The sequence below is a fragment of the Mchenga conophoros genome, linkage group LG18 (assembly GCF_057382185.1).
Source record: "Mchenga conophoros isolate Kocher_MC1m ecotype Shallow Benthic linkage group LG18, M_conophoros_male_GT1.1, whole genome shotgun sequence".
NCBI classification, from domain to species: Eukaryota; Metazoa; Chordata; class Actinopteri; order Cichliformes; family Cichlidae; genus Mchenga; species Mchenga conophoros.
Genome location: NC_140543.1, coordinates 35868746 through 35883220, shown reverse-complemented (window position 1 = coordinate 35883220; position 14475 = coordinate 35868746). Strand labels below are relative to the sequence as shown.

General features: G+C 39.6%; 1 protein-coding gene and 1 pseudogene across 3 annotated transcripts in view; one reads left to right on the top strand and one right to left on the bottom strand.

The window, feature by feature from the left end:
• The window catches only part of LOC146554285 (cadherin-12-like), a 49780-nt gene that overhangs the window by 12331 nt on the left and 22974 nt on the right, over positions 1 to 14475 (bottom strand). For all 3 annotated transcript variants that reach the window (XM_085253496.1, XM_085253497.1, XM_085253498.1), the window contains 5 exons: positions 13682 to 13806; positions 11999 to 12168; positions 8729 to 8848; positions 1989 to 2156; positions 1668 to 1855 (listed from right to left, as the gene is read on the bottom strand). In XM_085253496.1, coding sequence (XP_085109622.1) covers positions 1668 to 1855; positions 1989 to 2156; positions 8729 to 8848; positions 11999 to 12168; positions 13682 to 13806 — 771 coding nt within the window. The remainder of the gene's footprint in view (positions 1 to 1667; positions 1856 to 1988; positions 2157 to 8728; positions 8849 to 11998; positions 12169 to 13681; positions 13807 to 14475) is intronic.
• LOC146554287 (uncharacterized) lies at positions 6905 to 7786 on the top strand (annotated as a pseudogene).

Sequence of the window (14475 nt, the reverse complement as noted above, 5' to 3'; positions counted from 1 at the left end):
CACAAACCACAAAACCAAGGAAAAAAGAACTAGACTAGTAAGAAACCCTGACTAGACTAATAAGGAATCCAGACCTGACAAATGACCAGAAATTGAAATATTGAGCTCAGTAGGTTATTTTTGTTATGCCGGCTTATCATTACTATTACTGCTGTTATTGTGGAATTTGTGTCTGATTTACTGGGGCGATCGTGGCTCAAGAGTTGGGAGTTCGCCTTGTAATCGGAGGGTTGCCAGTTCGAGCCCCGGCTTGGACAGTCTCGGTCGTTGTGTCCTTGGGCAAGACACTTCACCCGTTGCCTACTGGTGGTGGTCAGAGGGCCTGGTGGCGCCAGTGTCCGGCAGCCTCGCCTCTGTCAGTGCGCCCCAGGGTGGCTGTGGCTACTTAGGGACTAGTAAAGTGCTATGCAAATACAGGCCATTTAATTTTCAATTCTGTACAAAATAATAACCATTGTTGCTCATTTCCTGTCTCCAGCCATTTCACTCCACGGTCACCTCATTTCCTATTGTAATCCTGCTAAACCTAGTCTGTAGTTTTGGCTGTTCTAAACTATTTAGAGTGAGTCAGGGGTCACATATAATTGCTTTCTATCTAATGTTTTCAATCCATTTCATGTACACATCCATGTCTTTATCTCTCAAAGGAAAGTCAGAGAGTTTGTCCTGCACTCATCACTGTGTAGTCCTGGTCAAATACTCGTGTCAGCCAAATATGTCTTTTATTCAACAAAATAACAAAATTGTCACCAGAGCACAAAGTATGAAGGAATGAATACAGTACAAAGTACAATAGTCCCTTACATGGTATTACCCCAGTGACAGCAATTACAATGGACCAGACAGTCAGTTAGTGTTTCTCTGTTCTCACTGACAATTTAACACATTTAGAACTATGAACCACATTTAACAATGTGGCTGTGAAGCAGTCTCAGGCTACGTTCACACTGCAGGCGAAAGCGCATCAAATCCGACTTTTTTGACCCTATGCGACCCATCTATCCGATCATGGCACAAATCCAATATTTTCAAATCTGACCTGGGTCACTTTCGTATGTGGTACTGAATCTGATACATATCCGATGTTGTAGAAAGCGACTGCTGTTTGATGGTCACGTCGCATTAAATCCGTCTTTTACGTCACTGACACTAGACAGACAACAATTATCAGAAGACAAACGAGAAAGCATGGCGGCCATTGTTAAAGCAAAGGCTCTTTTTTTTCTCAGTGTCTTTTCTTTAATTAATTTTTCAAAATTCTGTCGGTTACGACTGTGCAGAAATTGATCGACTGCTGCAACAACACCTACTAGCTCTGTAGCCGCCATTTTTACTTCTGTTGTGTGTGACGTCTTCTTTTGCGCACGTGTGACGCTTTGAGGGCCGTGAACCGTTCACACTGGAGCGCGTTTGCTGTCACATTTTATTCGTAGTGTGAAAAACAGACAAAAATTTTTTGGATTTGATCAAAAAATCAGAATTGAGCATTAAGACCTGCAGTGTGAACGTGGCCTAATTCATATGATTTAAAGAACTTTGCATCAGCATAAAACAATCTTTCCATCATCAGCTTGAAGACATAAAATAAAGTGCTGTGTGAATGGATCAATGCTTTGCAGCAGGAAGCACTTAGAAAGCAACTAACGTGCACTAAAGGGTGAATTGACCTTTTTCAGAACAATTATCCCTTCTTGACTTTGACCATTACAGATGATGTCAAACACGTTGCCCTCATCTCCTGGAACAATGGCATACTCCACCCGTGCGTTGCTGCCTACATCCAAATCCTGGGCTTGAATTCGTCCCACAGCTGCACCCAATGATGCTGACTCTGGTACATGAAGATTAAAAATACCTTAAAGAGTAAGAAAGATCAGTAAAAAGAGACAACCAATTAAACACTATTATTAGTCCAACGTAACTGAATGAATGAATGAGTAGATTTTTTTAAACAATGAGCAAATTAGACATTGCTAAGAGTTTGTTACTCTTAGTGAAGCGTGGAGGGTTGTCATTGACATCAGTCAGGGTGATATTGATGATGGTGGTGGAGGCCAGTCCCCCCAGTTGACCACCCATATCCTTGGCCTGGAGAAGAACCTGGTATTCCTCTTTCACCTCACGGTCCATGTTGGCCAGAGCTGTCCGAATTATACCTGAAAGGATTTGATTTAACATTTTAGACCTCACTATAACAAAGAAGAAAGACAAAGATGAATCTGGCTTTAGTCTACACACGCTGTATGCCTATGCCTAATTTTGCCTCAGTGTATCTAAGTGCTTCCCACATTTGAATATTTTTTGTATATTTGTCACAAAAAATTTAAATATTAGACAGAGATGATGCAAGTAAACACAAAATTCAGTTTCTAAATGAAGGTGTTTATTATTAAGGGGGGAAAAAGCCAAAATGGCCCTGTGTGAAAAAGTGATCCCCCTCCCCCATAAAACTGCTACAGGCATCCCCAGACGAGTTACAAACAACAGTGACGTCTCTAACTGGTGAAAAGTTTGAATGGTTGACTGCAGCCAAATCCACCATTACAAGACCAAAACCAGTTGCTCCTGCACTGAACGATGACCTTGAAAACCGCTCACAGAGAGTTAATCTCTGTATACTAAACATTCCTGAAGGGAGCAAACATGGCAGGGACCCTCTAAAGTTTATGTTGGAGGTATCAATGCAGGCAATGGGCCCCAGTCTTCCCTACGTCATCTGAACTGGAAAGAGTCCAACAAACCCCGACCGACCTCCAGATCCAGTGAAAGGTCATAACCCCCACACTATCCTGGTCAGCTTCTCCGTATTCCCACAGAAAGAAGCTGCACTGCGCTGGGCCACAAACTACAAGCTTAAACATCAAGGTACCACTAAAAGGGTCTATCAAGACATCAGTGCACTGTTCAAAGCAAGCCCTGTATCAGAGAAATGTTAGACTCCACCCAGCATGGCTGCGTGTGATGTGACCTGATAGGCTCAGATGTTTCATGACCAGAGGATCAGTAAATAGTAAGACTACATGTATGGCACTCTGATTTAAACAGCCTGAAGATGATTAATCATCTAAGCTTGAGTATGTGCTCATTTTCATCCTTTCATAGTAATCAGTGAAACTCAAGATCCGGACACTCATTAACGTTATTGTTGGGTTATTCAGCATCATCCTACATGCAGGTGCGTACATAATATAATAAGGTTGTATACCTTATTATATTTGACTTTTGATCTAAAACAAGGCAAAACATAAAATTATATATAATTATATATACAAATACTCTGTCTACTTGGAAGGCTTTCTTAAATTAATAGAAGGCAAGAAGAGTGCTGGCTATGAGTGATTTTGTGAGCTATCTAATTTAAAGTTAACAGTTCATGTGTATAATGTCTGTTTCTTTACAGTAGATGTTTGCTGTGGTGGATGAAGCAGCTACAAAGTTTGCTTTTCTTCACACATGAGTTTAACCTGGACCAGGTGACCCTGAATCCTCCCTTAGTTATGCTGCAATAGACATAGGCTGCCGGGGATTCCCATGATGCATTGAGTTTTTCCTTTCCAGTCACCTTTCTCACTCACTATGTGTTAACAGACCTCTCTGCACTGAATCATATCTGTTATTAACCTCTGTCTCTCTTCCACAGCATGTCTTTATCCTGTCTTCCTTCTCTCACCAACCAATCACAGCAGATGGCCCCGCCCCTCCCTGAGCCTGGTTCTGCCAGAGGTTTCTTCCTGTTAAAAGGGAGTTTTTCCTTCCCACTGTCGCCAAAGTGCTTGCTCATAGGGGGTCATATGATTGTTGGGTTTTTCTCTGGATGTATTATTGTAGGGTCAACCTTACAGTATAAAGCTCCTTGAGGCGACTGATGTTGCAATTTGATGCTGTATAAATGTCTTTTTCTCTTTAAGACTCTCCTGTAATTTAATTTAACTGGTACGTGTTATTTTAGAATTTAGAATCAGTGCTTGCTCATAGGGGGTCATATGATTGTTGGGTTTTTCTCTGTATCTACTGCACAATATAAAGCACCTTGAGGTAACTTTTGTTGTGATTTGGCGCTATATAAATAAAATTGAATTGAAATTGAATTGAATGAGTTGGTACCACTTTACAATAAGGCTCCCCTTATAGATGCTAATAAATAGTTTATAGCTATATTATTAATTAATTTGTAAATGCTTTATAAACCATTATTAATGGTTTATTATGCATTAGTTAAGGGTGAGAGAGGAAAAAAACTGACCGGTTTCTTGCCAAATAGTGAGCCAAATGTGTTCACCTATATATTTCATCTAGAGTTGCTATATTAAACATTTCAGACTAAGTTACTATCCTGTAAGCACAATCAGCATTTGTAAACATATTTTTTATCATATAAAATTGTACTTCAGAAATGCATTATAAATATCCACAACTATCAATCGGAGCTTTGTTGTAAAGTGTAAAGCATAAAACCATTTATTAATGACTACTAAACATTATAAATGACAAAAGAGAGTTTTGTTGTAAAGTTTAAAACATGTCAACATTTATTAAGGACTAATAAACATTTATAAATGCCAAATGGGAGCCTTATTGTAAAGTGTAAAGCATAACACCATTTATTAATGACTACTAAACATTTATAAATGACAAAAGATAGCTTTGTTGTAAAGTTTAAAACATGTCAACATTTATTAAGGACTAATAAACATTTATAAATGCCAAATGGGAGCCTTATTGTAAAGTGTAAAGCATAACACCATTTATTAATCAATAAACATTTATAAATGACAAAAGATAGCTTTGTGGTAAAGTTTAAAACATGTCAACATTTATTAAGGACTAATAAACATTTATAATTGCCAAAAGTGAGTCTTAAATGTATAATGTCACCATTTATAACACTTAGACCTAAATTACAATCAGTGCTTGAAATAACATTTAACTACTGTCAAAAATGGCAATGTATTGTAAGAGTAACACATGTAACATTAAATGTGTTTTTTAAAACACCAAACAGTCACCCACTCCAAAAAAAGTTCATGCCAGACTGGTTCAAACTGGAAATATTTTTTGTATGTCCTTAAATAAGCGTCCCAGTGGTCCATCAGGGTGTCGCGCTCCAGTTCCTCCTTAAGAAAAGTCAGTTTCTCTCGCTCCTTGTTAAGAAGGGCAGTTGCAGTAGGGGCAGGATTAGAAGAAGAATCTAAAGAACAAACAATTATTAAATTACAACACTAAAATAAGTTATAATCTAAACTTGGGAAACTCAAATAAAATATTGATTAAAAACGGTTACAACTTGAATTTATAAAAAGCCACTTTGTAAAAATTATGTTATATACACATGTGGTGGTTCAGACATTTCTAAAACAAGGCAAATAATTCTTATGTGTACTGCCTTACCAGGGTGTTTAATATAAATTTAATGATGCACATAAACAAAACTAAAAATATACAACTAAGTGATATCAATCGTTTGGAATAACCAATAGTAATAGAGCTATTCACATGTTATGTGATGTTAGTTAGCCACTGTAGCTAGCAGCCAAATGGCTCGGTAGCTAGCTAGCTAGCATTATACTCACCTTCATGTCTAACTGCTGACGTCGTTGGCTTAGTGCAATCTAGATCATCCAGTCTCTGCTTTTTGTATCTCTTCGAACGTGTGCTAACTGTGTAAGTCGCAGACGCACACAAATTTTTATCTTCTGCTGCTCCATCCATGGCGCAGCAACTTGAACGAGCGCCTTCAGTGTGTCTGTTCGTGCCCCTTTGGCTTGACCTTCCAGAGCGCTCCACTGCCTGTCGCGCTCTGAGAGGAGGGGCTTTCCTTAATAAAGTTAACTGTGATTGGATGGTTGTATAAGCTCCTCTGCGTTTAAATTAAATTTGTTTTCCCTCCCTTTGGCAGCAGAACATATTTTTTTTAGCATGAATCCAGCGGGTTAGATCTACATAACAAAGTCGGAGATACATTATAACAGGTGAGACAATCCTCTTTTTTGCGTGGGACTATTTTTGATTATAGGGCTTGTTTTATATAGCATGTGAAGTTCTTTAACTCTGAACCGATTTGCACTAGACTCCCATAGAGTATTTTACGGTGTTTCGAGGTGATAATAAAATAAATTACTCATTTTTTTCCACCAGAATGTCTTTGGGAATGAGATTGCGCGCCAGAATAGAAGGAAAACAAACTAAATATAAGGCACTAAGGCTCATTAAATGGCTGCAGAAGAAACACCTGCTAAAAAAGAAGCTTAGATGTCCTGTTTGTCACCATAAGATGAAAATGATTTCCGTGGTGAAGAAAGACCAATATATGTGGTATGTATAATGCATGATAATGTAGTGCATGTAGTAAATATAACAAAATATTTCGGTTATCAATGCAAGAGGGAGCATTAACCTCTTTTCATTATTATTTTCTTCATACTTAATTTTGTGATTATCTTTTCAATTAATGCTCTTGTTTAAGGGTCCATTTCTTTACTTAACTCATTGATATGTTCTCAGGTGCTGCAAAAGAGCAAGTCATAGGAGAGTTTCCAGAACAATTAGAACTGGCTCCCTCTTTGAGAAATCAAAAACATCTCTTTTCAGTTGGATGAAGTTCATTTACAGGTATATGTAGATGTAGACATTAATAGCAATGCACCTTTCATAATTGAACACCAATACGAGACTTGTGAAATAAAATTAGGGCCTCAGTAAGTAATAATTGCCTCAATTTCTATCACAGATTTTCACAAGGGCTCAGGCTCAGACAAGTAGATATGATCGATGATGAAGTGGCTGGCAGCTCCAGAACACTAAGTAGCATGGCAAGACACATTCGACATGTTTGTATACGTGCAATTAAAAGACACAGAATAAACAATGGACACCGTCTTGGTGGTGACAGAATTTGTGGTTATAGATGAAAGCTGTCTCCGTCATCAGCGAAAGGTTGGTAAACTCTCAGACAGGTTTGTTAGAATCAATGCAGATCTGAATGTGTCCTCTAAACATGGAAACCTTTACCATAAGTAAAAAAAATTAGTAGAAGCAACCATCTTTTTGAATGTTTCTTTGTAGATATTTAATTTTATTCTTTTTCATTTTAATTCTGTTTAATTTTATTCTTTTTGTTTTCAGTATGCACGTGGACGCTTTGGAAATGCATGGAAAAGGAAGAAATGGGTATTTGGAATGATGGGAATTAAAGACAAAAGGCGAAGGCTCGTGTTAAAACTTGTTGAAAAACGATCAAGGCGCCACCTTGTTCCTCTGATCAGACAGCATGTTAAGTTGGGTAGTGCCATTATCAGTGATGAGTGGAGAGCCTAGAAAAATGTTTTGACAAACATAGGGTACAGACATTACACTGTAAATCACAGCAGGTGGTTTGTAGATCCTCAATCTGGCAGTCATACACAGCATATCGAAAGGGCTTGGATGACCATCAAAGGACATGTCCGTAGACTAAGAGGAAATCGCACTGAGAAGTTGCTGGAGGAACACCTGATGGTTCTTGAGTGGTCATCTTGGCTTGGTTCGCGACACCCTGATGGACCACTGGGACGCTTATTTAAGGACATACAAAAAATATTTCCAGTTTGAACCAGTCTGGCATGAACTTTTTTTGGAGTGGGTGACTGTTTGGTGTTTTAAAAAACACATTTAATGTTACATGTGTTACTCTTACAATACATTGCCATTTTTGACAGTAGTTAAATGTTATTTCAAGCACTGATTGTAATTTAGGTCTAAGTGTTATAAATGGTGACATTATACATTTAAGACTCACTTTTGGCAATTATAAATGTTTATTAGTCCTTAATAAATGTTGACATGTTTTAAACTTTACGACAAAGCTATCTTTTGTCATTTATAAATGTTTAGTAGTCATTAATAAATGGTGTTATGCTTTACACTTTACAATAAGGCTCCCATTTGGCATTTATAAATGTTTATTAGTCCTTAATAAATGTTGACATGTTTTAAACTTTACAACAAAACTCTCTTTTGTCATTTATGTTTATTAGTGATTAATAAATGGTGTTATGCTTTACACTTTACAACAAAGCTCCGCTTGATAGTTGTGGATATTTATAATGCATTTCTGAAGTACAATTTTATATGATAAAAAATATGTTTACAAATGCTGATTGTGCTTACAGGATAGTAACTTAGTCTGAAATGTTTAATATAGCAACTCTAGATGAAATATATAGGTGAACACATTTGGCTCACTATTTGGCAAGAAACCGGTCAGTTTTTTTCCTCTTTCTCACCCTTAACTAATGCATAATAAACCATTAATAATGGTTTATAAAGCATTTACAAATTAATTAATAATATAGCTATAAACTATTTATTAGCATCTATAAGGGGAGCCTTATTGTAAAGTGGTACCAATGAGTTTAACGTGCGGTTTGATGAAGGACGCCCGGCAGCTTTTTCCCAATAAAGGTCTTTACAGGAACAAAAGCTGCTGTTTTTTCACTATATGTGTGCTCCTATGTTTCTATTGCAGGTCTATATTTACATTGACCTGCAATAGAAACAGTCACAACGTAAAGCTCATGTTTCCATGGTAACTTGTCTTTGTGGTGCTTGTTTTATCAGGGGTAGGACTGGGGAGTAACTCGTGAGGTATCATGAAGTGAACTGAATTCATGCGACGTCTGAGTTCTGTTAGTACAACTGTATCAATTATTCTTGCTTTGTAACAGAAACGTTCCAGCTGCTGTCCTGTCACCTGTTTTGGGGTCCACAGAGAAGTAGGGCTGGCCGTGAAGGATGCTGTAGACAACGCGAGCACTGTTGCCATACGTGGGGTCATCTGCATCTGTGGCAGTCACCTGTGTCACGTAGGTTCCTAAACAAACACAAACATGTTTGCACAGATTATGTTAATACAGATTACGTTTCTCTCTAGAAACTGAAAAGCAGCGACGTCTGCGTGCTACACACCTGCTGACCGTGCTCTGTGACTTTACTTGGCCTGTCACTTTGTGGCTGAGCTGTTGTCACTCCTACTCTCTTCCACATCGTTATAATACCACTAATCACTAACTGTGGAATATTAAGTGGTGATAAAATTTCACAGCTTAACTTGTTGCACAGATGGCATCCTATCATGGTACCTCGCTGGAATTCACTGAGCTCCAGAGAATGACCCAATATTTCACAAATGTTTGCAGCCTGTTTGATTTTATGCGTCTGTGGCCGTGGAAGTGAACCACTACTGAGGTTCACCATATGTAAGAGGACAATACTGACATTTTTTTTAAAATTCTCCTATAAAGGAAACAGAATGTGGGAAAAATGGGCACAACTTTGCCATCACTGAGTTCACTGACGTAGTTCAATAATGCAGTAATTCCTTGGTGGCCCCAGGGGTGGGTGACATTTGCCACGAGTTCCTGAATATTGTAAGGCTGTTCTGGTTCACACACTTCTGCAACATCACATGGAGATCTAAACACTCCTTAGCCTCCCTGGGAAGGTCTGCCCTTTGTCACTGATTCGGTTCATAATCTTTACAGACAGGATCCAACCAAGTGGTGGAAGGCTTCCAACTTGGTAGCCTCAGAATGTTATATCTGCTTTTTGCAGATGATGCGCCCTGTAGGCTTCATCATGCTGTGGCCTCCAGCTTGCAGTGAAGTGACGTGATTGAAAATTAGCATCTCCATGTCTGAGGCCATGGTCCTCAGCTGGAAAAGGGTGAAGTGTCCTCCCAGGGTCAGGGTAGAGTTGCTGCCCCAGTTGTTAGAGGAATTTTACAGGGAGATTGTAAGATGGGGTCGTGGGTACAGTGAGGAGGACAGTATACCATTGTAGTCATTTGAGATGGGCTCAAAGTAGAGCCACTACTCCTCCACATCAAAAGGAGCCAGAGTTGGTTTGGGCATCTGACTAGGATGCCTTCTGGGTGACCTCTGGCTAAGGTGTTCTTGGCATGTCTCCACGAGGCCCCAGGATAGGAATGGAGAGATCATATCACTCTGCTGGCCTGGGAACACCCCAGTGTTCTCCCAGATATACTGAATGTGATGGCTGGGGAGCAGAGGATTTTCTGCGTTAAGCTGCCCATGACCTGGTTCGGATAAGCAGAAGAAAATAGATGGATGGATGGATGGAGGATGGATGGATGGATGTATGCCAAGACTTTGGAGAACAAAAAAAGAAAGATCAGATAATTTGATCTTGTAAACACACCCTAAGAAAGCAGTCTTACATATTTGCTTAATATGTGCGTTGAAGGACATGTCCTGGTCAAAAATGACTCCAAGGTTCCTCACAGTGTTACTGGAGGCCAAGGTAATGCCATCCAGAGTAAGAATCTGCTTAGATACCATATTTCTAAGCTTTTCAGGGCCGAGTACAATAACCTCAGTTTTATCTGAATTAAGAAGCAGAAAGTTAGCAGCCATCCAGGTCTTTATGTCTTTAAGACATTCCTGCAGTTTAACTCATTGGTGTGTGTTATCTGGCTTCATGCACAGATAGAGCTGGGTGTCATCAGCATAGCAGTGTAAATGTATGCTATGTCTTCTAATGATGCTGCCTAAGGGAAGCATGTATAATGTAAACAGAATTGGTCCTAGCACTGAACCCTGTGGAACTCCATAATTAACCTCAGTGTGTGAAGAGGACTCTCCATTTACATGCACAAACTGGAGTCTATTAGATAGATATGATACAAACCACTGCAGCGCAGTACCTGTAATACCTACAGCATGTTCTAATCGCTCTAATAGGATATTATGGTCGACAGTATCGAACGCTGCACTGAGGTCTAGCAGGACAAGCACAGAGATGAGTCCACTGTCAGAGGCCATAAGAAGATCATTTGTAACCTTCACTAAAGCTGTTTCTGTGCTGTGATGAGCTCTGAAACCTAAAATCTGATAAATAGGTTGATCATAGCCTGAAGAAGTAATTAATTTTAGGACGTCTTATAAGAATGGGTTCTAAAAGACACAATGATGGTTTGGGGGAAGTAATTACTGAAGTTAATTTAGAAAGATGGAGAAAAAGAGTCTAAATGAATATCAGTGGTGCTGAAAGTAGCTAAACATAAATCTAAGTCTGTGAGATGGTTATGAATGGTTCAAATTTTATTTGTGAAGACTGTTACAAGATAAGGTTAAATGAATGCTTGGTTCAACAGAGGTCTGACTTTTTGCGAGCCCTGCTACAGTGCTGAAGAGGAACCTGGGGTTGTTCTTATTTTCTTCGATCAGTGATGGATACTAAAACGTTCTAGCTTTGCAGAAGTTTTTTTCTGTAGAGCAGCAAACTGTTTTTTTCAGGCTAAATGATGATCTTCTAAATAAGATCCCAGTTTCTCTCCAGTTTACAAGTTTTCTGTGTTAAGGTGCATGTTTGACGGTTACACCAGGGAATCAAGAATTTCTGATTTCGGGCTTTCTTTTTCAGAGGAGCTACAGTAGTGGTACGCAGGGAAGATGTAGAATTATTAAGCTCTGTGGGAGTAGGTAACCGCTCTGCATTGTTTTGGCACATGGCACTGAAGAAGAAAACAGTAGAGAGACAGTGGCGCTGTCACTTGGTGTTTGCTCTCTGCAGCAGAGTATTGCTTCCTGTTCCACAGTGTGTAGCTTATCTGTGGAGCCAGTTGATTTAAAAACTTCACCTGCTAATTACATTCACAGTATTCACTATCCCCTACCTTATCGGACCAGGGGTGACATATTCAGCTGCACCTGAGCCAGCCAGCAATCTAAGGAGATCTCCTTAGATTGCTGGCTGGCTCAGTTGTGTCTAAAACACAATGTAGATAACTGGAAAAGTTTCTGGGAAAACCTGGTCTTGTTACGAGAGACTGTCCTGTCTAAAAAATTGGTTTCATTTTTAATATATTTTTGTGCACTGTGTATTTTTTTATACCTAAAATATATTTTCCTTGATAAGGAGTGTACACTTTCATTTATCTTTATGAGTTCTGCTATCTAAATTCTTCATCCACCTACTGCATCCGAGCCTGTAGCTGTCTTACCTGTTGGGGACATCTCTGGGACGCTGGCGCTGTAGGGTCCATCTGGGAACTGAGGTTCATTGTCATTAATATCCTGCACCTTGATGATAAACTCAGACTCTGGCTCAAGAGGGATGCCTGTATGAACGTCAACAGCCTGGGCCTTCAGCGTATAGTACGATTTTTTCTCCCTGCAAAACATCAAGTATTAAATTTACACACACTGAATTCACTGGCACATACTCAACTGATATGATTATGTGTTCAGGCTATGAGTCTCATGGTGTCTCAGCATTGATTCCGTGTCAGGCTGCACTCATGCTGCCAAACAGACTGTTAAAGAAAATGGAAATATTAGATGTGCTGTAGATCAAGTAGTGACTCAATTTTGGGACAGGAAAGTGTTTTGTCCATAGAAATGCTCGTCTATTGATGCAAATGCATGAATAAAGGTAGACTTTTATTGGCATAGTCACAGTTTTATACTTGCGGGGGTTGTTCATGTGCAAAGCTTAGTTTATCATTTTAGTTAGTTTATCATCATATCAAAGAGGAACTTTCTTTTATGATATGATTTTCTGAATTTTAATGTGACATTAAGATATCCAACAATATCTTATTTATTTAATTGTGGAGGGGTGTGGTTTATGGCTCAGCTGCAGGGGAGGGGTGGAGCAGTGGGTTCAGGGTGTGGTGTCGGGGGAGGCGGACCTGCCCATGCCTTTCCTATTTCAGTCAGATGCGGGGACCTGACGAGAGAGCTGCGTGTGGTGCAGAGCCGATGAGGACAGCTGGAAAGCTGCCCCACTGTTAATAAAAGATCACTGCACTAGCAACGCAGCTACAAAAGTAAACATGTGATAAAAACCTGCAATTGCAAAAAAGCAACAACAACAAAACAACTGCCACTGTTGAATGTGTCCTGTTTAGGTGGAATGGGTTCTCTCTCTTACACACACACACACACACACACACACACACGCGCACACGCTCGCACGCACACGCGCACGCTCGCACGCACACACACACACACACACACACGCACACGCTCGCACGCACACACACACTCTTTAGAGCGTGCTGATTTTGTATAGAATCAATTTATAAATTTGACAGTTTTACTGTGTATTGTATGCAACGAATGACTGCAACACAATGTGATAGCAGCATGTGAATATTATCAAGCCCTCGAGCCGCAACGGTAGAAACTCTGAAGGCAGATGCTACTCATGATTGGTCTTTTTTTCAACGACTCCCAAAGTCTCCAAACAACAGGGCTGGCCGCCCGCAGTGACAGTTCAAGAGAAAGCTGTAATAACACATCTGCAGTTTTAAAGGTAATGCATATGTTCAGTGATGTTTTCTGAGGTCAGCAGCTGTTTCAGGTCTTGAACATCAAACATTCTTGCTCAGGTGACTCAGCTGAAGTTGATCAAGCCTCAGCCTGTTTTGTGGAAAAAAAAATCGCCTTGAATCTTTTGTGCGTTTTTAAAAAAATCTCAGCCAAAGTCAGCATCTCTGTGGACACAATCATCTCTCTGACAGAAAAAGGTTGATTCTGATTTGTCCAAGTCTCACTTCCCCGTCCATTGCAACTCCTGAGAAAAACAGTTTGGGAGGATGTGCCTTCTCTAGGTTCCTACTTAGATATTACTGTTTTCAGGTGCTTAGTCAGTTTAGACAATATTATTGGGAGGTACTGACCTGTCAAGCACCACCTGTGCATGTATATCTCCTGTCATTTGGTCAATGGTGAAGACAGACCCCACTCCCTCTCCTGAGAGTGTATATTTCACTGCATTATCTCCCTGGTCCATCTCAGTGTGGAGCTGCAGAGGAAATTATGTGTCAGAAAAGCATCACAAATACTGTACTGTTTTCTTATTTAGGAGATGATATGCACATTAACTGCATCAGTCTTCATTTGTTGTCTATGAGAACGATATGAATACACTGACTAGCTCCTGCATTCGGTACACCTGTTCAGCTGCTTGTTAATGCAAGTATCTAATCAGCATGACATAGTGTGTAATGTGTATCTGTTTGTAAGCATGTAGACTTGGTCAGTATAAGCTGCTGAAGTGGAACAAGAGTGATCTAAGTGACTATGAAGGTGGCATAGTTTGGGAGTGAGGTGGGCTGGGCTTATTTCAGAAGCAGCTATCTGCTGCAGGCCTCGAGGGCCGGAGTTTGAAACCCTGATCTGCTGGGAGTTTCCTGCACACGTTGATGCCAGAGGTCAGTGTAGAATAGTCAGACTGCTCTAACTTTGGTTAATGTTTTTTGTTTGCAAATGAAATCATCATTTAAAACAGTTTTTTTTTTCATTTTTTTGGGTTTATTTGGGTCATCTTTGTCAAATATACATTTTTCACTAACATGCCATTTTTAGTCCAAATCCCATGCTAACTAGAAACATTTGGGTTTAACACTGTAACAGATGAATGAGTTCAGTGTTAACAAGCGTTAACTGTGATTAATTAATTTGAAAAATATAA